The following is a 24131-nucleotide window of genomic DNA, read 5'->3' as shown; positions in this document are numbered from 1 at the left end:
ATGGAGTTATCCATTACAGCCGTTAATTGTTGCATGGTAATAAGTATTGGCGCACTAGATGTACTAGGGGCCTCCTGCATGGGCAAAACTGGTGTAGACACAGTAGGAGATGATGTAGTATCATGTTTACTCCCCTCATTTGAGGAATCATCTTGGGCAATATCATTACTTGTGGCAGTACTGTCCTTACTTTGTTTGGACGCTATGGCACAATTATCACATAAATTTAAATGGGGAGACACATTTGCTTTCATACATATAGAACATAGCTTATCTAAAGGTACAGACATGTTAAACAGGCTTAAACTTGTCAATAATGTACAAAAAACGTTTTAAAATAAAACCGTTACTGTCACTTTAAATTTCAAACAGAAAACACTTTATTACTGAATATGTGAAAAAGTATGAAGGAATTGTTCAAAAATCACCAAATTTTCACCACAGTGTCTTAAAGCCTTAAAAGTATTGCACACCAATTTTTAACCCTTAAAATAACGGAACCGGAGCCGTTTTTCAATTTAACCCCTATACAGTCCCAGATACAGTCTTTGCTAAGACCCAACCAAGCCCTGAGGGGAATACAATACCAAATGACACCTTCTAAAAGCTTTTTCAGAGATTCTTAGATCCTCACACATGCATCTGCATGCCCTGCTCTCAAAAAACAACTGCTCATTAATGGCGCGAAAATGAGGCTCAGTCTATGACTAGAAAGGCCCCCTGACTGAAAAAGGTGTCCAATACAGTGCCTGCCGTTTTATAAACGTTGCCCAAGATTATAAATGTCAATTGTTAGCCTAAATTTGAATAATATGCACAAATAAAGCAATCGATTTAGCCCATAAAAATGTCTACCAGTTTTTTAGCCCATAATAAGCCCTTTATTCTGTTTGTTTTTGACTAAGAAAATGGCTTACCGGTCCCCATGAGGGGAAATGACAGCCTTCCAGCATTACACAGTCTTGTTAGAAATATGGCTAGTCATACCTTAAGCAGAAGAGTCTGCTAACTGTTTCCCCCAACTGAAGTTACTTCATCTCAACAGTCCTATGTGGAAACAGCAATCGATTTTAGTTACTGTCTGCTAAAATCATCTTCCTCTTACAAACAGAAATCTTCATCCTTTTCTGTTTCAGAGTAAATAGTACATACCAGCACTATTTTAAAATAACAAACACTTGATAGAAGAATAAAAACTACATTTAAACACCAAAAAACTCTTAACCATCTCCGTGGAGATGTTGCCTGTACAACGGCAAAGAGAATGACTGGGGTGGGCGGAGCCTAGGAGGGATCATGTGACCAGCTTTGCTGGGACTCTTTGCCATTTCCTGTTGGGGAAGAGAATATCCCACAAGTAAGGATGACGCCGTGGACCGGACACACCAATGTTGGAGAAAGCAAGCGGGGATACTTGCCTAGATGTACTAATTTCCTATGCTAATATTTACATTGATTATAGATGTTGTATATATATATATATTTTATATATATATATAAAGGTGATTTAATAACTTGCAAAAAGTCCCTTTGAGTGCTCTTCTTACAGTGACTATATATATATATATCCCAGGAATATCTGATCACCAGCAAGTCATAACCCCATCCCAATTATTCCCTAAACTCCTACAGGCCCATTTATCAAGCTCTGTACGGAGCTTGAAGGGCCGTGTTTCTGGCGAGTCTTCAGAGCAGAGCTCTGAGCAGGCGGACAGGAATCGCCGGAAATCAACCCGATCGAATACGATCGGGTTGATTGACACCTCCCTGCTGGCGGCCGATTGGTCGCAAGTCAGCAGGGGGCGACGTTGCACCAGCAGCTCTTGTGAGCTGCTGGTGCAATGTTAAATGCGGAGAGCGTACTGCTCTCCGCATTTAGCGAGGTCTTGCGGACCTGATCCGCAGTGTCGGATCAGGTCCGCAAGCCCTTTGATAAATTGGGGCCCTAGGCTCAGTGCTACAATAAATTTTTCCTGAAGGGCATGGATTTAAATGCCATGAACATGATATCAGAGGTATCATGGGAATCTGATGAGATTTGCATAGTGTACAAATAAGCTGCTCATCACTTAAAAAAGAAGGCTCAGTGGCATAAAAAGTGACTCGTATGGGAACTAGCTGAAATAAATCAGGTGAGCTAATGACATGAGGCATTTATGTGCAGACACCCATAACTTGCTAGCACGCAGTAGTGCATTGTTGCACTTGAGCCTATCTAGGTATGCTTTTCAACCAAGAGAAAAAAGCAAATTTGATAATAGAAGTGCATTGGAAAGTTTTTTATAGGTTGTTTACAATTGCATGTTCTATCGGAATCATAAAAGTCTAAGGCCTAGATTTAGAGTTTTGTCGGTAACGACCCGCGTAGCTAACGCTGGCTTTTTTCTGGCCGCACCTTTTAAATACCTCTGGTATTGAGAGTTCACAGAATGGCTGCGTTAGGCTCCAAAAAGGGAGCGTACATGCATATTTACCGCCACTGCAACTCTCGATACCAGAGTTGCTTACGGACGCGGCCAGCTTCAAAAACGTGCTCGTGCACGATTCCCCCATAGAAAACAATGGGGCTGTTTGAGCTGAAAAAAAACCTAACACCTGCAAAAAAGCCGCGTTCAGCTCCTAACGCAGCCCTATTGTTTCCTATGGGGAAACACTTCCTACGTCTGCACCTAACACTCTAACATGTACCCCGAGTCTAAACACCCCTAACCTTACACTTATTAACCCCTAATCTGCCGCCCCCGCTATCGCTGACCCCTGCATATTATTTTTAACCCCTAATCTGCCGCTCCGTACACCCCCGCCACCTACATTATCCCTATGTACCCCTAATCTGCTGCCCTAACATCGCCGACCCCTATATTATATTTATTAACCCCTAATCTGCCGCCCCCAACGTCGCCTCCACCTAACTACACTTATTAACCCCTAATCTACAGACCGGACCTGAGCGCTACTATAATAAATGTATTAACCCCTAATCTGCCTCACTCCCGCCTCAATAACCCTATAATAAATAGTATTAACCCCTAATCTGCCCTCCCTAACATTGCCGACACCTAACTTCAAGTATTAACCCCTAATCTGCCGACAGGAGCTCACCGCTACTCTAATAAATTTATTAACCCCTAAAGCTAAGTCTAACTTTAACCCTAACACCCCCCCTAAATAAATATAATTTAAATCTAACGAAATAAATTAACTCTTATTAAATTAATTATTCCTATTTAAAGCTAAATACTTACCTGTAAAATAAACCCTAATATAGCTACAATATAAATTATAATTATATTATAGCTATTTTAGGATTTATATTTATTTTACAGGTAACTTTGTATTTATTTTAACCAGGTACAATAGCTATTAAATAGTTAAGAACTATTTAATAGCTAAAATAGTTAAAATAATTACAAAATTACCTGTAAAATAAATCCTAACCTAAGTTACAATTAAACCTAACACTACACTATCAATAAATTAATTAAATAAAATACCTACAATTATCTACAATTAAACCTAACACTACACTATCAATAAATTAATTAAATACAATTCCTACAAATAAATGCAATTAAATAAACTAACTAAAGTACAAAAAATAAAAAAGAACTAAGTTACAAAAAATAAAAAAATATTTACAAACATTAGAAAAAAATTACAACAATTTTAAACTAATTACACCTACTCTAAGCCCCCTAATAAAATAACAAAGACCCCCAAAATAAAAAAATGCCCTACCCTATTCTAAATTACAAAAGTTCAAAGCTCTTTTACCTTACCAGCCCTGAACAGGGCCCTTTGCGGGGCATGCCCCAAGAAATTCAGCTCTTTTGCCTGTAAAAAAACACATACAATACCCCCCCCCCAACATTACAACCAACCACCCACATACCCCTAATCTAACCCAAACCCCCCTTAAATAAACCTAACACTAAGCCCCTGAAGATCTTCCTACCTTATCTTCACCTCACCGGGTATCACCGATCGATCCTGGCTCCAAAATCTTCATCCAACCCAAGCGGGGGCTAGACATCCATCATCCGGCAGCTGAAGAGGTCCAGAAGAGGCTCCAAAATCTTCATCCTATCCGGGAAGAAGACGCGATCCAGACCGGCAACCATCTTGATCCAAGCGGCATCTTCTATCTTCATCCGATGAGGACCGGCTCCATCGTGAAGACCTCCAGCGCGGATCAATCTTCTTCCGACGACGTCCAACTGAAGAATGAAAGAAATTTAAGGGACGTCATCCAAGATGGCGTCCCTCGAATTCCGATTGGCTGATAGGATTCTATCAGCCAATCGGAATTAAGGTAGGAAAATTCTGATTGGCTGATGGAATCAGCCAATCAGAATCAAGTTCAATCCGATTGGCTGATCCGATAAGCCAATCAGATTGAGCTCGCATTATATTGGCTGATCGGAACAGCCAATAGAATGCGAGCTCCGATCGGCAGATTAGGGGTTAATACTTGAAGTTAGGTGTCGGCGATGTTAGGGAGGGCAGATTAGGGGTTAATACTATTTATTATAGGGTTATTGAGGCGGGAGTGAGGCGGATTAGGGCTTAATAACTTTATTATAGTAGCGGTGCAGTCTGCTCGGCAGATTAGGGGTTAATAAGTGTAGGCAGGTGGAGGCGACGTTGAGGGGGGCAGATTAGGGGTTAATAAATATAATATAGGGGTCGGCGGTGTTAGGGGCAGCAGATTAGGGGTACATAGCTATAATGTAGCTGGCGGCGGCGTGCGGACGGCAGATTAGGGGTTAATAATAATATGCAGGGGTCAGCGATAGCGGGGGGCGGCAGATTAGGGGTTAATAAATATAATATAGGGGTCGGCGGTGTTAGGGGCAGCAGATTAGGGGTACATAGGGATAACGTAGTTGGCGGCAGTGTACGGAGCGGAAGATTAGGGGTTAAAATTTTTTATAGAGTGGTAGTTTATGGGTGTTAGTGTACTTTAGAGCACAGTAGTTAAGAGCTTTATGAACCGGCGTTAGCCCAGAAAGCTCTTAACTACTGACTTTTTTCTGCGGCTGGAGTTTTGTCGTTAGATTTCTAACGCTCACTTCAGACACGACTCTAAATACCGGAGTTAGAAAGATCCCATTGAAAAGATAGGATACGCAATTGACGTAACGGGATCTGCAGTATGGAAAAGTCGCGGCTGAAAAGTGAGCGTTAGACCCTTTCCTGACTGACTCCAAATACCGGCGGTAGCCTAAAACCAGCGTTAGGAGCCTCTAACGCTGGTTTTCACGGCTACCGCCAAACTCTAAATCTAGGCCTAAGGAATTTACTGTCCCTATAATTAATCCTAACCACTCATTCACAATTGCAATTGAATCTTACTGTGCTATATAACAAACTGGTAATAAGCCGCTACCTCCTAGATTCAAATTGACAGTAGGTAGCTCTAATTATGATCTCATCCACAGCAATTAACTCTAACACTGATTCCATTCAAATGCAATTGACCCTAACCACATCACTAAACCTATGCCTAGTAACCCTGATCCCATACAGCCAGCATTCCTCGCCCCCATATCACTAGCATTTCTGATCCCTCTGAGTCCCAACACAACCTCACAGCTAAACCCCATCATCCTGGGGACCCCAGCATGACCTTCTCAAATGCAATTACCCTAAAATATAAGGCATCCCCAAAAACTGTTAAACTAACAGAATTAAAAAAAAAAAACTCTCACCTAAAGTGTTTTTTTCTTCTGGGATTAAGCAATAAACCAACAAGGACCAACTTGTGAGTAATTCACATAAGAACTGAACCCTCATATTTTTTATTGTTTAATCATTTATAAAAGTTCTCTTTACTTACAAAATGGAAAACAATCCTTTCTTATACAAACAGGAATTTATTATACAACCAGATATTAAAAGTGTTAAAAAGCTTTCCAGCCAATGTGGTTCAAACACATATAACTAAAGGAACATATAACCCAAAATTAAGTTTAATAATTAAGAAACATTTTTAAAAACAATTCTGTTACTTTTAGTATTAGATTTATATTTATATCTTTCTCTAGTATCCTTTGTTGAAACCTGCCCCTTTTCCATGACAGCATATTGAAGTAGGCTTAGGGGCATGCATGTGTCTTGAGCACTTTATGATATGCTTGTAGAATTATTATAAAACAACCTGTAAAGGGAGTATACGCTGCATCAGGTGGTGTTGAGTGACAATAGGGGACACATAGACAGTTCTGCCTTCACTTACTAATATTTACACACACTATTTAGCTAATATTCAAAGATTAATGCCCTCTCAGTTTTAGACAGTCTCACTTCAAGCACACTCAGTTTTAATTGCCTTCATTAAACAATGCTTCTAGCTATACAGCCTAGCTTACCATAGAGTGCTTCCATATAGCTGATGAAGCTACTGCAATCTAATGCACCCTCTACAGGTTGTTTGTATAGCATTGCTACAAAAATTTCCATATAGGGTTCAAAACACGTGTACATTTCTGATCCTATCTAAGTATGCTCTTATAGAAAGAAGCTAAATGGCTGATTTATCAAGGGCCAAATGGCCCCTGATGCCCCTGTTTCTGCGGGAGCCTTCATGCTCACCAGAAACAGCAGTTATGAAGCAGCAGTCTTAAGACCGCTGCTCCTTAACTGGTCCACCACCTCTGAGACTGCAGAGATCAATCCACCCGATCCTATACGATCGGGTTGATTGACACCCCCTGCTAGGGCGGCATTGCACAAGCAGTTAATCAGAACTGCTTGTGCAATGTTAAATGCCGACAGCGTATGCTATCTGCATTCAGCGATGTCTGTCGGACATGATCCGTTTTAGCGGATCATGTTGGACAGACATTTGATAAATCGGCCCCTAAGTATCAACAAATTATACCAAAAGAAAGGTACATTTGATAACAGAAACAAATTGAAATGTTTCAAAATAATACTATATCTAAATCAAGAAAGTTTAATGTTAATTTCTATGCCCTTTAAGGGACATCAAAAACATTTTAATGACTATTCATTAGAAAACATTAATTGATGTTGTACAAACAAATATACTTAATTCAATGTTGCATCTGCGTTAAAATATGTTTGCGAGTCTGACGTACCTGTAATCCTTTAGCGACTGAATGAATGTTTTTTGTCTTTCATTATTTTCTTTCGCATCTTGCACAATTCTGCTCTTCTCTAGCATCTCATAGTTACATTTTATTGTGCGATGCTGCTTTTGAAGTGCTTTAGTCACTGAGGTGTGTTGCGTGTTAAATTCTTGGACAAACAAAATCTCGCTTGCTTTATGTTCCTTCTCCCGACAAAACTGCTTACGCCTCTGCTTCACTTTTTCAATCAACTCACATTTACTCAGTCGATTAAGCTGCTCACCTTGTTCAAGAAGAAAACAATCCTGTTCATTCTGAAATAAAGCTTGCTTTCTTTTTTCCTTAAGAAATTCTTTAACGTTACCCTTTGCTTGCATTTGATTCATTTGTACCTGCTTAACCAAATGATTTTTTCTTGTTTGGATATCATATCTTAGTCTGTTTTCATAACCTTTGTCAACTGCCCAAAATGGTAACAAGTTCAAAGGCTCGGTATTTTTTAACAAATGTCTCTGTGTTAATCGTGTGTGTTCATGATGCAAATGCTCGAATTTGGTCTTCGCAGTTGAATGAAAATATTGAATAGCGTTTCGGATATCATTAGCTGATTCTTTATGAGGTGTCATCATATTATTGGATGGATCTGGCATGTGGACAGTGGCCTTCAATCCCAAGAGCCTAAATGCGGTAGTCTCATCCTCTACGTCACACGGCTCTGTCTGATCTAAAATGAAACAGTGGATTTTTTTTTTTTTTTTTAGTGTCCCTTTATTTTCAAAGTTTTTTTTTATTGAGGGAAAAATGAAAACATAAATCAAATACAATGCATCCGACATAAATTCACAACATAATATAATATCAATATAGATATATAAGAAACCAATAAAACAAAACAAGTTCCTACACATATTTAGAATAACTAATGTCAGAAGCACCACTCCTGTTCATCTAAGTCTAGGGACTATCGAACCCTCAATTTGTTTTCGTTTGTTTTTTGTTGGTGTCTTGCAACCCCACCTCAAGGGGGCTGAGGGGTACTATCATATGCTTAAATTCGGAAGAGAAAAAAAGATCATGCTGACCTGGCATATCAATCATATTTCTCCAGTCTCTGGCATAGGGAGGAAACCAGAGTAGAGAGAAAAAGAGGTAAGCCAAGAAGAGAAAGAAATAGGGGGGAAGGGGGGGGGAGGAAGGGGGGAAGAGGGAAGAAAATAAAAAAAAATAAAAAAATTGTGTACATATACATAGAATTCCTGTTTCCAGATGTCTTTCTATACTTATCATAGGATCTGTATCCAATCAGACCAGATCTCCCAATAGTCTTCCATTCGATCGAGGGAACTATATATCGATTTTTCCATTGTTGCCAGAAATTGCACAGTTTCGCAGACAGCAGTCAGAGAGGGTGGCTCTACCTGCTTCCACGCTCTAGCAATACACAGCTTTGTGGCAGAGATGATGTATATTAACAGTTGTTTATTATGTTTAGATAGTCCGGCCTCAAACACATGGAAAACGATGCACTGGGGGGTCAAAGTTACAGGGAGATTCATGGAGTGGAGTAAGGTCTCCACGTCCCGCCAAAGAGGGACTAGCTTCGGGCACTGCCACCATATATGGAGGTCGGGAGCCCTCTCCACCACACTGTCGCCAGCATAATGGAGACGAGCCCACAAACATTTTGGACAATCTAGTGGGCACTCTATACCATTTCAACAGAAGTTTAATATAGCCCTCAAAAATAGTCACACAATGTAATGTCTTTTTTGTTAGAGTTATAGCCCTGTCAATATCAAGTTCAGAGAGTGTCGAGTTTAGGTCTCTGCACCACGTTTTAATCTGCCAAGGGAGGCCTTTGGACTGGTCATGAAGTAGAGCTCTATAATGAAAAGTAAGTGGCTTGTACCTTCCCAGTCCACTCTGCCATCTATGCTCCCATTTAGAGAGCGGTCTGAGGTTTCGTTTAGGGAAGTCCCATGATTTTAATAGGCTCAATAACCTATAGCATTCAAATCTTAGCCAACGGGGGGGGTCATCAATTGAATTAATGATCTGTGAGACTGACATCAGAGTATTGTTGTAGTAAAAGCGTGCAGATACCGAATGTTGCCCAGTATCCCAGAAATCAATGTGAGCACCGGGCAGATTCCAGATTAGGCCTCTTATCTGGTGTATTGGGGAGGGGTGTGGAGCGATCTCAGAGTGGTGTCTAAGGCTATGCCATAAACTGATGTTTTGTTGAACAATAGGATTTGCGATTAGTTTAGTTATAGACTTATAACTGGGAACCCATATGACGTCTGAGAGGATTAGGTTTCGAGGTATAGACATCTCCTCCAAACCATACCAGCCTGGTTTTTCTGCGCCGGGGCCCCAGGCAGCTATATGGGAGAGTCTAGTTGCCTCATAGTATAAAAAAATGTTTGGAAAGGCTACTCCCCCTCTAGCATATTCCCTTTGCATAATCTTATGTCCAATCCTGGGTGTTTTACCCTCCCAGACATATTTAGTAAATATCTGGTGTATCTGTTGGAGTATGCTATGTGGAATGTTTAGCGGGAGACATCGAAAGATATACAAGGCCTTAGGGAGTAGAGACATTTTAATAGTGGCCACACGGCCCAGCCAAGAAATTTCCTTAAAATCCCATCTGCGAGTTAGAATTTGTAATTCTGTGAGCAATGGGTCAAAGTTGAGTTTAATCACAGAGCTAATGTCGGCACTAAGCTTTATGCCCAAGTGTGTGAGGGAAGAGAGAGACCATCGGAAGTTATGTTCACTCTGTAGAACAGTAAGCTGTTCTTCGGGGATATTAATACAGTATGCTTCGGTTTTGGTTACATTGACTTTATAAAAGCTGAACTTGCCAAATTGTTCCAAGACTGAGAAGACCGGATTAATCGAGGAGGTGGGATCAGTAAGAAGAATTGTAACATCGTCCGCATATAAGACGATTTTCTCCTCCCTATCGTTCACAGGAACGCCTTTGATTTGTGGGGAGTCTCTTATGGCCTGTGCCAAGGGTTCCATGGCTAGGGCAAAGATTAAAGGGGATAGTGGACAGCCCTGTCTAGTGCCGTTTGAAATATTAATTTTAGGGGAGCAAAATCCCATACCTCTCACCTTAGCACATGGATTAGAGTATAGTACCTTGATCATGTCAATTGCTGGTCGGGGAAATCCAAAGACCTTCAACATCTCCCATAAATACTCCCATCTGACCCTGTCAAAGGCCTTCTCGGCGTCTAGCGACAGGGCCATCAGGGGTATATTAGATTTTTTGGCTTCAGTGAAGATATTTAATAATCTCCGGGTATTATCAGGACCCTGTCGACCCGGAATGAAGCCAACTTGGTCAACTTTAATCAGGGAAGGGAGGAGGTGAGCGACCCTATCAGCTATTAATTTAGAATATAATTTAGTATCTACGTTTAATAAGGAAATGGGACGAAAATTAGAGCATAGTGAAGGATCTTTCCCGGGCTTGGGTATTGTAACAATAGTGGCTTCTAAGTTCTCTGTAAGAATGTGGCCCTCCGATTTTACCTCATTGAAAACCTGGCATAGAGTTTGCTGTAGTTTGGGGCTTAATTTTTTGTAAAACTGACCAGTAAACCCGTCAGGGCCCGGTGCTTTATTGTTCTTTATCTGTTTAATTGCCTCTTGAATTTCAGATATAGAAAAAGGTTCTATCAGCTTATTACCATCCGCTTCAGATAATGAAGGCAACTTTAAGGTACGGAGAAAAGTAGATATGTCGTTAACCGATGCCATAGTCGGCTTCTCAACTTTTTCGATATTGTAAAGGGTCTCATAAAACTCGGCAAAAGATTTGCCGATGTCATCTGGCGCGTACACCTTATGACCATTTTGGCTAAGATAAGGAATCCTTGAGGCTGCTGCATGGTTTTTGAGTTTCTTTGCTAGCAAAGAGTCTGCTTTATTGCTCTTATAGTACATAGTAAGTTTAAATTTCGAGATAGCCTTTTTAATTCTCTCTATTTCCAAAGCCTTAATCTGGTCTTTCAGATACAAAATGTCAGCGGATAGCTCAGTGGAGGGAGCCTGTTTGTTTAACTTTTCTTTTATTCGAAGATCACATACTAATTTTCCTAGGGGAGCACCCCATTTTTTCCTTTGAGCTGTTAATGTAGCTATGCAAAAACCTCGGATAAACGCTTTTAAGGCAGCCCATCTAATTTGATGAGAGGTTTGGCCAGCCGGGTTATTTAAGAGGAATTCCTCAACTTTATCGGAGATTTTTTGTAGAAAGGTGTTCTCATCCCATAGGGATCTAGGAAATTTCCATGTAGGTCTATTTGATGTATAACTTCCCTCACTCAATGAGAAGGATACCGCGTCGTGGTCTGACCAGGGGCAGCTGTGTATCTGGGATTCTGAGATCTCATTCATGGTCCAAGAATCGACAAAGAAATGGTCTAAGCGGGAATAGGACTTATGTGGGGTCGAAAAGAAAGAATAATCCCTCGAGTTGGGATGGCATGACCTCCAGACATCATATAGTGAGAACTGGTGTATGAGATTACGGAATTTAGAAGAAGTATTTTTAGAAATCCTATCTAGGTCTTTTCCGTTTGGAAGCCGCCTATCAATCAAGGGGTCCCACACCATGTTGAAATCTCCCCCCAGTACTAACTTCCCCTGTCTCAGTCTCTCGGCAAGATGTAAAACCTTCCGAAGGAAAATTGATTGGCCTTGGTTAGGGGCGTATATGTTGACTAGGGTATAAATAAGATTGTTGATTTTACAAACCAGTATCAAGAATCTACCCTCAGGGTCGTTCTCGACATGTATCTGGTGAAAGGCCACTGTTTTATTAATTAAGATAGATACTCCTCTGCTTTTATCCTGATGAAGAGAGTGGAAAATCACTGGATATTGCAGAAACTTAATTTTTGGGAGTTTATCTTCCGCCCAGTGAGTCTCCTGAAGGAAGACCACATCGCTGCGGAGTTTCTTAAAAAAGTTATGAGACAGACTTCTTTTAGTTGGTATATTCAGACCTTTTACATTTAAGGTCGCAAAACGAAGATGAGATATCGTCTTCATAATAAAAAAAAAAAATAAAAAAAAAAAAAGATTGGAGAGGAAAAGGGGAGTGAGGGATAGAAGTGGGGGAGGAAAGGTTTAGTCAGAATAAGAAAAAGCTAGACAGAAAGCCCAGGGAGACAAAGTATACCTCAGCGAAGGCTAAGGATAAGGAATAATTACAAGTGCACAGGCCAGCACGTCAAATCTAAAGCTATGGAAGGGGAGTAAGTCTAAGGAATCTGCGTTCATTTGTTTACTTTTGGTAAACTGTGGTTTTACCCGGGGGGGGGGGAGGTAGGCACTAGGCCTGCTGAAAGTACTTCAGTAAATAGGACAATAGTCCGGGCCAGGGGTAATTGAACTTAACATGAAATAGGGAAGCTATTATCTAATTGCATATTGTAGTTGACCTTAAAAATTAAGATACTGTAGGTTGGTGAGAGAATTTATGATACATATGAGATTATAACCCATCAATTCCGAGGAATGGGCGAGATCTAGGATGGTTAATCACCCCAGGTGTATTTTATAATGAGGTGAGATGTTGTCTAGACCAGAATCCATACATAGTTATATATTATCTAAATCATACCTAAAAAAGGACATTCTTCTGCCCTAGTCATATAATCATATAGATATAGTCTAAGGATGCATACTGCTAACAAAACATTATTATATAACGAAGAACAACATTATAAAGTAACAGGATATGAGGCTCAATAAAGTGGTATAATGAAACATGTAAATTTGAACCCCTTATAGTAATCAACTAGGCTATAGAAGAAGTCCAGGTCTCAAACATATATTCAAAATAAACTAAATGTACATTCATGACATTCCTGGACAGAGAAACCTGTAAGGAACAGGGTAGGTATTACATATAGAAAACATTGCATATACCATAATGGAGGCCTAGAATAAAGCAATCCTAGAATTCAACATAAAAAACATCAGTGCATTACCAAACGCAGCAGTGCTTCCCCAACCCATTTAGCATAGAAATCAAACCTAAGAAAGGACATTCTTCTGTCTTAATCCTATAATCATATAGATATAGTCTGAGGGTGCATATTGTTAACAAAACCTTGTTATATAACGAAGAACAACATTATAAGGTAACAGGATATGAGGTTCAATAGAGTGGTATAATGAAGCATGTAGACTTAAACCTCTTACAGTAATCAGCCAGGCTATAGAAGTAGTCCAGGTCTCAAGCACATATTCAAAGTCTTATTGAAAAGAGCAATGTCAAAAAAAAAAAAAAAAAAAAAAAAAAAAAAAAGATCATCCATAAAATAAACTAAATGTACATTCGTTATATTTCTGGACAGAGAAACCTGCAGAAAACAAGGTTAGTATGACATAGAGAGAACATCTCATATACCATAATGGAGGCCTAAAATAAAGCAAACCTAAAGTTCAACATAAAAAACATCAGTGCATTACTAAACGCAGCAGTACTTTCCTAACCTAATTGACATAGATAAAGATCACTACCTCACATGCAGAAGGTATAAATTCAATATTAAATCCTGGCTGCTGAAACTAGATTTACGTCTATACACAACAAGTAAATCAGTCCTGTGACATGAAACCAATCACTGCTAGTATAATAAAGTGGAGCGGTGAAAAAATTATAGTACATAGAATCATGTGGCCTTCCGGTATCTAAGGATAGCTAAAATCTAGCAGAGTAGGCCTCATATACAGTACACACTTGATCCACTCCTCCAACTATAATCTATGAGAAAACATAGCGTTATCTAAGCTTAAATAAACATTCAATAAAGTATTAGCTATATTGATCCTAATCTAGGCTGCGCTGCGCTCAAATTATAAAAACATTTGGACATAGGCGAAAGATATATAGTTCTGGCAATGCATACTAATAGATCTTAGTGCTATGAGATAAAATGGCTGAATATGAAACTCATATACTTAAACATATTAATGCAAACTTCTAGGATGAAGAAATAAACCATATTTCAATAATGTACTTAGCATTTGTGTGGGGAAATAAGGTCTTAAGATTCTCATCCACTAGGAAAACTAAATGTGTGTATTATAATTCTAGTGAACCAATCTATAAGTGAAAAGCTTAGTAGGTCATAAAAACAATCGCACCCAGCGTAGTGTAGGGACCTATAATGGGGTGGTCTTAACGTAAGAGACAAAGCCGTCAGTTTACAGGTGTATCCAGTGACATTTCAAGATCTTTTTTAACCCAGGGGCAGTATAACATCTCACATAGGGGGTGCAAACCTAAGGGATAACTAACCCATTTAAACTAGTAATATGTCCAAGTAGGGTCCATTAATCAAACCTGCAGGGAGAAAAAACAAACACATTTTTTTTTTGAAAGGATATAACAGAGATCAAGGAACAAGTTTAAAATACTCATCAGTCATTAACATCTGTTTCATCTTCACCGTGGGTAGGTCTGGTGGGGCCCATAGCAAAGCTGTATCTTTTGGCAGAGGCAGACCGTTGCGGGAGAGAACCCCATTCTAATGCAGAAGGCCTTAAAATGGAAGATGATGAGGATGGTCGCACAGGGTCCTTCTGTATGTTAGGATCTTCTCTTGGATCTTGGAAATTCTGGGAGATCCAGCCTTTGAGTAAAAGATGACCTTTATCCGGGGTATCAGCAGTGTAAAGACGACCATCTTTATGGATAAGGAGTTTGGTGGGGTAACCCCACCTGTATTTGATTCCTTGTTGCCTCAGTAATTTCGTGACCTCTCGAAATAGACCTCTCTTCTGGATCGTGAATTGTGACAAGTCAGGGAATATCTGAATATTCTTGAATTTTTCGGGCAAAACTGGGCGCTGAAACATAGCTTTAATGATTTGTTCCTTATAGGTAAAGAAGTGAAATCTAGCTATCACATCACGAGGCTTTTCACTAGGTACATTTCTTCCTTTAGGGAGCCTGTGGACCCTATCTACCAAGGCCTCGTTTGGGAAACCAGCCGGCCGAAGTATGTCACACAGTTCTGTAAGAAAAGCACACAGCTCAGAAGATGGGACCTCCTCAGGAATACCCCTAAATCTCAAGTTGTTCCTGCGAGACCGATCTTCCATGTCAGCCATTTTTGTTTCAATGGAGTCTATCATGTCAACTAGTATTTGGGAGTGATTCGCCAGGTTACCCTGCTCCACTGTGAGGTCCTCTTGTTTTCTCTCAAGGATATCGATGCGCTCACTAATAGCACCTATATCCTTACGTAAATCAGCTGCAGAGGTTTTAATGGCTTTAGTGAGGGTGTCTTGGAGAGAATTTAATCTTTCAGTAAGTGTAGATACTATGTCTGAAGCTGCAGACTCCGCCATGGTGTTTAGCAGATGGGAATCACACTCCTCACTAGTATTTATTTCCGTGTGGTGCTGAGGAACAATATTGCAGTCTGAAGCCTTGTCTGCTCCTGCTTTCAATTTAAAGTGATCAGCCACTGACTTTCTGTATTCACTAGGGTTAGCGGCTTTCCGCCTTGCCCCTTGTGGCATGTTATAAGTAGCGCCTGTGTGATATTAATAAAGGCAGGTAGTTGAGAATCCCTTTTAGAGAGGTATGAAAAAGTTCTAGACCCTGTAACTGAAATGTGTGCACCAGGTGAAGAAGCTATGACCACTGTGAACTTCCCTGTTTATGTATCACTGTAATAGGTCCCTGGCCCAACGGACCACTGCAGCATTCACATTATGAGTGTCTGTTTTTACATTTATTGACTTTTGTAAGGAGTGAGGGACTCACTGGGGCAAATCAGTTATGGAATGTATGTAGAGAGACAAATATCCTTTAATAAATACGTCTCCAAGTGTATCCTGTCTTCCCTCAGGACTCACAACTGATTTTTGTTGCAGCCTGTTTGACGGTTAGTAGGAGTGACAGCCGCAACTAGGCCGTTTTTGACCCACTCCAGAGCAGTGCCCCGGCCCCTAGGGAGAAGCCCGCACCTTTCTTATGTGTAGCGATAAAGGAGCCTGTCCTATGCAGACTCTCCCAACAGTCTTATTACAACTAAGAAGGAGACACAGAGCCTTCACCAGGATCGCAATGCGATAATTACCGCTGTAGCGCTGCGCCTCAACTGTTCAGTCTCACTTATGACGTGGAAAGGTAATGGCGGCTGTTCGCGCCAATAGTGTTTTTAAAGAAGGGGACCCAGAATCTCCAATATGCAAAATTTTACCTCCGGAGCTCAGCTTTCATAAGTCCGCTGTCTCTTCTCTGGTATAGGAGTCTGGAAATTCTCCAATACTGGTCCCTGTAGTAACTCCGGTCACTCCGTCACTGATCCTCAGATTGAAACAGATAGGAATTCAGAGTCCGTTCCTAGGGTGTTATAATGGAGTTTATGCTCTTCTACTGTAAAATGTCCCTTTTAGAGGTGTATAGGGACAAATTAGCAGGGTATTAAAGATGTTAATAATAAAAACTAGCAGGAGCTCTGTTGTAGTGCGACTTCTCTCCTCTCAGGCTAGCTCCGCCCCCGAAACAGTGGATTTTTAATCATAATAATGTGCTATTTCAAGATTGTAAACATTAAGTACGTTTTTTGCTCACAAACTAACTGCGCTCAAAGTAATAATTAATTATGGGTTGGGTTAGCATGGGCTGTACAAGTTGAAAGTAAAATGTAAGCCCACGAGCGAAAGTCTGATGTGCGCTAACTAAATAACTTTGGATACTGCGATCGTGCCCCACTTCTTCTCCCCTTAAGATTTTTTTTACAGCGCACCCTGTAGAAGTCTAACAGGTATCGCTCACATGATAACCCAACATGGCGTTAGACCAACTACGCTAAACCAGAAGTGAGTTATGAATACTTTACATTCCAATGTTCTTCACATAGAAGAAAATGTTCTTTTTATTTTAAAATATATATTTATATATAAATATATTTATATAAATCAATACAACATTTTTGCATAGGAAATTAGCACATCCAGGCAAGTTCCCCGCTTGCCTGGATGTGCTAATTTCCTATGCAAAAATTTTGTATTGATTTACTTTTGAGACATGGTGGATTTTAATCTCAGTTTTTTATCTCCATCATAATTTTAATTAATTTATATATTTATATATATATGTATATATATATATATATATATTTTTTTTTTTTGTAAAATATATATCTATACCTATATATCTATATGAATATGGCAGTCTAACATTACTGAAAAAATAAACAAATTATCAAAAATAAAAATAAATAAACCTAATCTACTGTAATATCCCTATAAAAATACCTCCCCAAAATAAAAACACCCCCTAATCTAACAATAAACTACCAATATCCCTCAAAATTGCCTTTTGTGGGCCATTGCCCTAAGTTAAACAGCTCTTTTACCTTAAAAAATTACAAAGTACGCCCTAAAAGTAAACCCCTCCACAAACAACGCCCAAAAATAAAAAATACTATGTCTAAAAAACCTAAGATAGCCATTGCCCCTAAAGAGGCATTTGTATGGGCATTACCCTTAAAAGGTCAATCAGATCTTTTGCTGCCCATTAAAAAAATAAAAAAAATCTTACCCAAAAAAATAAAAAATAAACCTAAGTCTAACCCTGAAATAGGTACTCACAGTTCCTGAAGTCCGGCAGTGAAGGTCTTCTTCCAGGCAGCGACATCTTCATCCAGCGTGGGGACATCTTCTATCTTCATCTGGAGCGAAGGCGGCGTGGAGTTGACCACATATGCTGGACCGGTGATCAGGGCAGGACCGGCGGTCTCGGAGCAGGACCAGCGTGTAGGATCCTCTTCATGCAGTAGCCTGCCGCATACTGAATATTGAATGCAAGGTACCCCATTTAGGTACCTTGCATTCCTATTGGCTGAAATTTGAAATTAGCCAATAGGATGAGAGCTACTAAAATCCTATTGGCTGTTAAAAAAAAATGTAATGGGCAGCAAAAGAGCTGATTGCCCTTTTAAGGGCAATGCTCATACAAATGCCCCTTTAGGGGCAATGGGTAGCTTAGTTTTTTTTTATTTTAGGGGGTTGTGTGGGTGGGGAGGTTTACTTTTAGGGGGTAATTAGTACTTTATTTAGGTTAAATGAGCTGTTTGCTTTAGGGCAATGCCCTACAAAAGGCCCTTTTAAGGGCTATTGGTAGTTTAGTGTTACTGGGGGGTTTTTAGATAAGGGATTTTTATTTTAATGGGCAGCAAAAGAGCTGATTGCCCTTTTAAGGGCAATGCCCATACAAATGCCCCTTTAGGGGCAATGGATAGTTTAGGTTTTTTTAGACTTAGTTTTTTTTATTTTGGGGGGTTGTGTGGGTGGGGAAAGTTTACTTTTAGGGGGTAATTAGTACTTTATATAGGTTAAATAAGATGATTGCTTTAAGGCAATGCCCTAAAAAAGCCCTTTTAAGGGCTATTGGTAGTTTAGTGTTAGTGGGATTTTTTTTAGATTAGGGCTTTTTTATTTTAATGGGCTGCAAAAGAGCTGATTGCCCTTTTAAGGGCAATGCCCATATAAATGCCCCTTTAGGGGCAATGGGTAGCTTAGTTTTTTTTAGACTTAGGTTTTCTTATTTTGGGGGGTTGGTTGGGTGGGGGGGTTAAACTGTTAAGGGGTACTTTGTAATTGTTTTAAGGTAAAAGAGCTGTTTAACTTAGGGCAATGCCCTACAAAAAGCCCTTTTAAGGGCTATTGGTAGTTTGGTGCTACATTAGGGTTTTTTTATTTCGGGGGGGACTTTTTATAGGGGTATTAGTTTAGGTTTAAAAAAAAATATTTTGGATAATTACGTTTATTTTTCTGTAATTTTAGATTTTTTTATTTTTTTGTAATTTTAATGTTTTTTTTTGTAATGTACGATTTTTAAAAAAATGTGTTATATTAGTTTTCTTTAATTTAATCTTAAATCTAGTAAATTTATTTTTATTTTATATAATTGGGGTTAATTTATGGGGTTTTTGGTTAGGGGGCTTAGTGATTAGATTAATTGTGGGGTGTTGGCGGTTTAGGGGATAATAGTGTCATTAGGTAGTTGGCGTTGTGGCTTTTTGCAGTTTAGGGGTTAATATTATAATTAGGTAGTTGGTGTTGTGCAGGATTTTGCGGTTTAGGGGTTAATTGTGTAATTAGGTAGTTTGTGTTGTGTGAGTTTGGCAGTTTAAGGGTTAGGGAGTTTGTGTTGTGGGGGTTTGGCGGTTTAAGAGTTAGGTAGTTTGTATTGTGGGGGTTTGGCAGTTTAACGGTTAGGTAGTTTGTGTTGTGGGGGTTAGGCGGTTTAAGAGTTAGGTAGTTTGTGTTGTGGGGGTTAGGCGGTTTAAGAGTTAGGTAGTTTGTGTTGTGGGGGTTAGGCGGTTTAAGAGTTAGGTAGTTTGTGTTGTGGGGGTTAGGCGGTTTAAGAGTTAGGTAGTTTGTGTTGTGGGGGTTAGGCGGTTTAAGAGTTAGGTAGTTTGTGTTGTGGGGGTTAGGCGGTTTAAGAGTTAGGTAGTTTGTATTGTGGGGGTTTGGCAGTTTAAAGGTTAGGAAGTTTGTGTTGTGGGGGTTAGGCGGTTTAAGAGCTAGGTAGTTTGTGTTGCGGGAGTTCGGCGGTTTAAGGGTTAGGTCTTTTTAGGTTAATATTATATGAGGGAAAGAAAGAGAAACACCAGTCAAAGCACTCACTTTAGAACAATATGAATATAAGGATAGGAAAAAACAGAGATTCAAAATATAACTTTTATTAGATCAAAAAAGTAAAAATTTCGTAAATAACAGAAAAAAGTACACACCAAACATAACATACACAAAAATCAATTAAAAACGGCACAGATCAGACCTGTGTGAGTCTGCAGTGCATGAGCAGTAACTATAATGTGAACTGAGAAGTATATGGTGACCCTCTATATAGTTAACAAAATACTTAGTCAGGATATCGGCAGGGATATAGTCCCAAATATAGTAAAACTATAGGAATAGAAGGTCCCCTAATAGCACTCCGGTAGCTAGTAAAAGCCCAATGTGGAACAATTTTTACACATTACAAGGACACTCTAAATAATCTAGGTAAGTACCATATTAAAGTCGGAATATAGCCCCATATAATCAATAATAAGTTACAATACTTTAGAAAAGGCGCTCTGCTAAGTAACAAAAACTAGCTATAATGCATATGTAGAACAAATTTCACATATAGGGGCATCTTTATCAAGCTCCGTATGGAGCTTGATGTCCCGTGTTTCCGGCGAGCATTCAGGCTCGCCGGAAACAGAAGTTATGAAGCAGCGGTATAAAGACCTCTGCTCCATAGCCTGTCTGCCTGCTCTGAGGCCGCGGACAGACATCGCCAGAAATCAACCCGATCGAATTGACACCCCCTGCTAGCGGCCAACTGGCCGCAAACCTGCAGGGGGGCGGCATTGCACAGCGTATGCTGTCGGTATTTATCGATGTGCAGCAGACATGATCTGCAATATCGGATCATGTCCGCTTGCACGATGATAATTAGGCCACAAATTGTTTTAAACAGCTCACAACAGGTAGAAGTTGCCTGATGTGCATTTTGCCGTAGCTTTGTCAAAGGCGACTTTAATATGGTACTTACCTAGGTTATTTATACATTATTTAGAGTGTGAAAATTGTTCCACATTGGGCTTTTACTAGCTACCGGAGTGCTATTAGGGGACTCCTCCTTAGGCTTCTATTCCTATAGTTATACTATATTTGGGACTGTGTCCCTCCCGATATCCTGACTAAATAACTGTATTGAGGGTCACTCACCCTATACGTCTCTCTTCACATTATTGTTACTGCTCATGCACTGCAGACTCACACAGGTCTGATCTGTGCTGTTTTAATTGATTTTTGTGTATGTTATGTTTGGTGTGTACTTGTTTCCGTTATTTATGGATTTTTACCTTTTTGATCTAATAAAAGTTATATTTAAATCTCAGTTTTTTCCTATCCTTATATTCATATGGTTCTAAAGTGAGTGCTTTGACTGGTGCTTCTCTTTCTTTCCCTCATATAATATTATTATTTAGCACTTCGCACCCCCACAATCCTCTCTTTGTGGGTCTATAATTGGTACCCTGTGCTACACATGATTACCTCTTATTTTTCTTTTTTAGTTAATACTTTGTGCTGGCGGTTAGGTTTTTTTTGTTAATACTTTGTGCGGGCGGTTAGGTTTTTTGTTAATACTTTGTGCGGGCGGTTAGGTTTTTTTTTGTTAATACTTTGTGCGGGCGGTTAGGTTTTTTTTGTTAATACTTTGTGCGGGCGGTTAGGTTTTTTTTGTTAATACTTTGTGCTGGCGGTTAGGTTTTTTTTGTTAATACTTTGTGCGGGCGGTTAGGTTTTTTTTGTTAATACTTTGTGCGGGCGGTTAGGTTTTTTTTGTTAATACTTCGTGCGGGCGGTTAGGGTTTTTTTGTTAATACTTTGTGCGGGCGGTTAGGTTTTTTTTGTTAATACTTTGTGCGGGCGGTTAGGGTTTTTTTGTTAATACTTCGTGCGGGCGGTTAGGGTTTTTTTGTTAATACTTCGTGCGGGCGGTTAGGGTTTTTTTGATAATATTTCGTGCAGGCGGTTAGGTTTTTTGGTTAAATGCTTTGGCTGGGCGCGCAGCCTACATTCTTTTGGCTGCGCGCGCAACTGACGACGGCGTTGGATGCGTTACAAATGCGATTATAGTATAGCTATATGAACAGACATAGATAGATATATTGTGTGTGTATATATATATATATATATATATATATATACATATATTTCTTTGTAAGGAAATTGGAATGTAAAGTATTCCTATTCAAAACACCTTAAAAATGAATAAATATGATATTGCATGTTTTAAGGTAATTAAGTGTATGCATGTATTTATGTGTTTATATGTGTATATATGTATTAGATTTGTGCTGCCAAGAAAATGTTGTTTCCCCGAATATTTGTTGGCTGCACAATATTCATTTTGTTTAAAATTAAACGAATACTTAATTTCAGTTAAACATTTACATTTTAATTAGTTTATTTTCATGTCTCAAGTTGAGCTGAATATTCTAGCGCAGTTTTGGCTTGTGCCAGAGCGCAAACTATAACTTTCAGATTGTTATAGCAACGCAAATTAGCTCAATCGCGATAACTATTAAAAATATAGACTGGGCTTGAGTGAAGTTGGGCACGCTAACCATTATCAGATTAATACGCTTTACCATGGACTTGTAATATCAAAGTCAAGCTAATGGTAGTATTGGTTATCGCACCTGTGCTACATAATTAGTACGCCACTGGTAATCTGGCTCCAACTATAGCGTAATTTATTAAACAGTTTTGGGTACAGCTTGAAAAAGCACCACGGAAAATGGGCGCTAAAACCTGGTAAAAAGCTTTTTGTGTCTTAAATACCTGGGGTAAGATGCAAAGGTTACAGCCACACCTAAATCTTTTGCTGCATGCTCGAGCATACTGGCTTCGTGTCTAGTTGCTGCATCACCACACATCAGCCATGAAATTACAATATCTTCCTTTTCCTTTCTATCTCTCTCTTAAGTCCTAAATGGTGTCCCTACGCTGGAACAAAAGTAAAAGTGCTAGTGCACGTGTCACAGTTATTCAAGTGTTTAAATCACTGCTCTGTGATCAAGGGGTTAAGTTACCTATGCCTATGTTTTATGAGCAATCAAGGGGCTAAATTACTGTTATTAAAGTGATTGTAAAGTTTAATGAATAAGTGCCCAGCATCTAAAAATAATCTTAAAAAAAGGGGCAGTTTCATTCATTAAACTTTACAATGAAGTTTCTTTTTAAAAAGACTTACCTTTTTTTATGGAAAACAGACCCGCGATCCTCTGCTTGCATCTACTACTGTAGTTAGCATATCGATGATGAATCCGGCTTCCTCCAATCGTTGCATGGCCCCAGGAGCTGGACGCCAAAGGGGGCACGCAACAATTGGAGGAAGCCGGATTCATCATCGATATGCTAACTACAGCAGGAGAAGCTGGTGAAGGATCGCTGGTCTGTTTTCCGCAAAGGTAAGTATTTTAAAAGAAGCTTCATTGTAAAGTTTAATGAATGAAAATGCCCCTGTTTTTAAGATTCGTTTTAGATACCGGGCACTTATTAATTAAACTTTACCTTCACTTTAAGTTTATGCATGTGTGTTTCTATAGCCAAACAAATTTATGACTACTAATTGTTTTAGCGAACTGCTACATTTTCAAAAAATATTTTGTGTCCTAGATAAGGGAGAATCTAGGTCAATACTTGCAGTGGTGCCTTTAAAAATGACTTCATAGTTTAAGAAAATAAGTGCTGAAACAGAAAAAACTTTTTTTTTAATGTTTTTACCTGGGAGACCTTTACACTTCATTTACAATTATTATTTTTTTTAAGGAAAAAGGTTAAAGTTATTATTCATTAATTCTGCTTTTACTAGAATAAATCTGGCGCTCTGTACCTTTTTGCTATCATATATTGAATTGACATTTTTCTAACAAATGATTTGAATTATCTTTAAAGATGTGATAATGATATGAGACCAGAGTCTATGAAAAGGGGGAATGCGAGCATTTCACTAGGTCTTCTGGTTAACCAGCGACTAATGATGCATAATTCCACCACAGCAGGGATCAGCAATCCTGTAGCTTGATTAGAAGAGGCGTGATTTCTTGCAGTGATAGTGCACCATATGAGGAATGATATACCCAGTAGTTTTATGTTACTTACCTTGGGATACCAGTCTTGATAGTTTTCTAGCTGCAACAGCAGCACAGTCTACTAATATATATATATATATGTCACATTAAAGGGATTTGGGGAAATCAAAATTAAACTTTCAGAATTAAGAATCAATTTACAATTTTAGAAAACATTCCAAAGTACATTTCTAGTATTACATGTCCCACTTTCTTTTGGTAATTTTGTTAAAACAGTTAATTTTAGTGAGAAAATACTGAAGCAGGTTCAGGATTGCCTGAGAACAATGTGACCATAATGTCTGCAACAACGATGTACAGTATATATATATATAAAACTAAA

At 39.2% G+C, this 24131-nt stretch overlaps 1 protein-coding gene across 1 annotated transcript in view; it reads right to left on the bottom strand.

The window, feature by feature from the left end:
* The window catches only part of LRRIQ3 (leucine rich repeats and IQ motif containing 3), a 154434-nt gene that overhangs the window by 16596 nt on the left and 113707 nt on the right, over positions 1 to 24131 (bottom strand). The window contains 1 exon segment of the mRNA XM_053693188.1: positions 7104 to 7818. Within this exon segment, the coding sequence (XP_053549163.1) occupies positions 7104 to 7818 (715 nt within the window).

Source organism: Bombina bombina, chromosome 10 (assembly GCF_027579735.1).
Source record: "Bombina bombina isolate aBomBom1 chromosome 10, aBomBom1.pri, whole genome shotgun sequence".
NCBI lineage: Eukaryota > Metazoa > Chordata > Amphibia > Anura > Bombinatoridae > Bombina > Bombina bombina.
The sequence above is the reverse complement of the archived record's forward strand: the minus strand, read 5'-3'. Positions and strand labels throughout refer to the sequence as shown.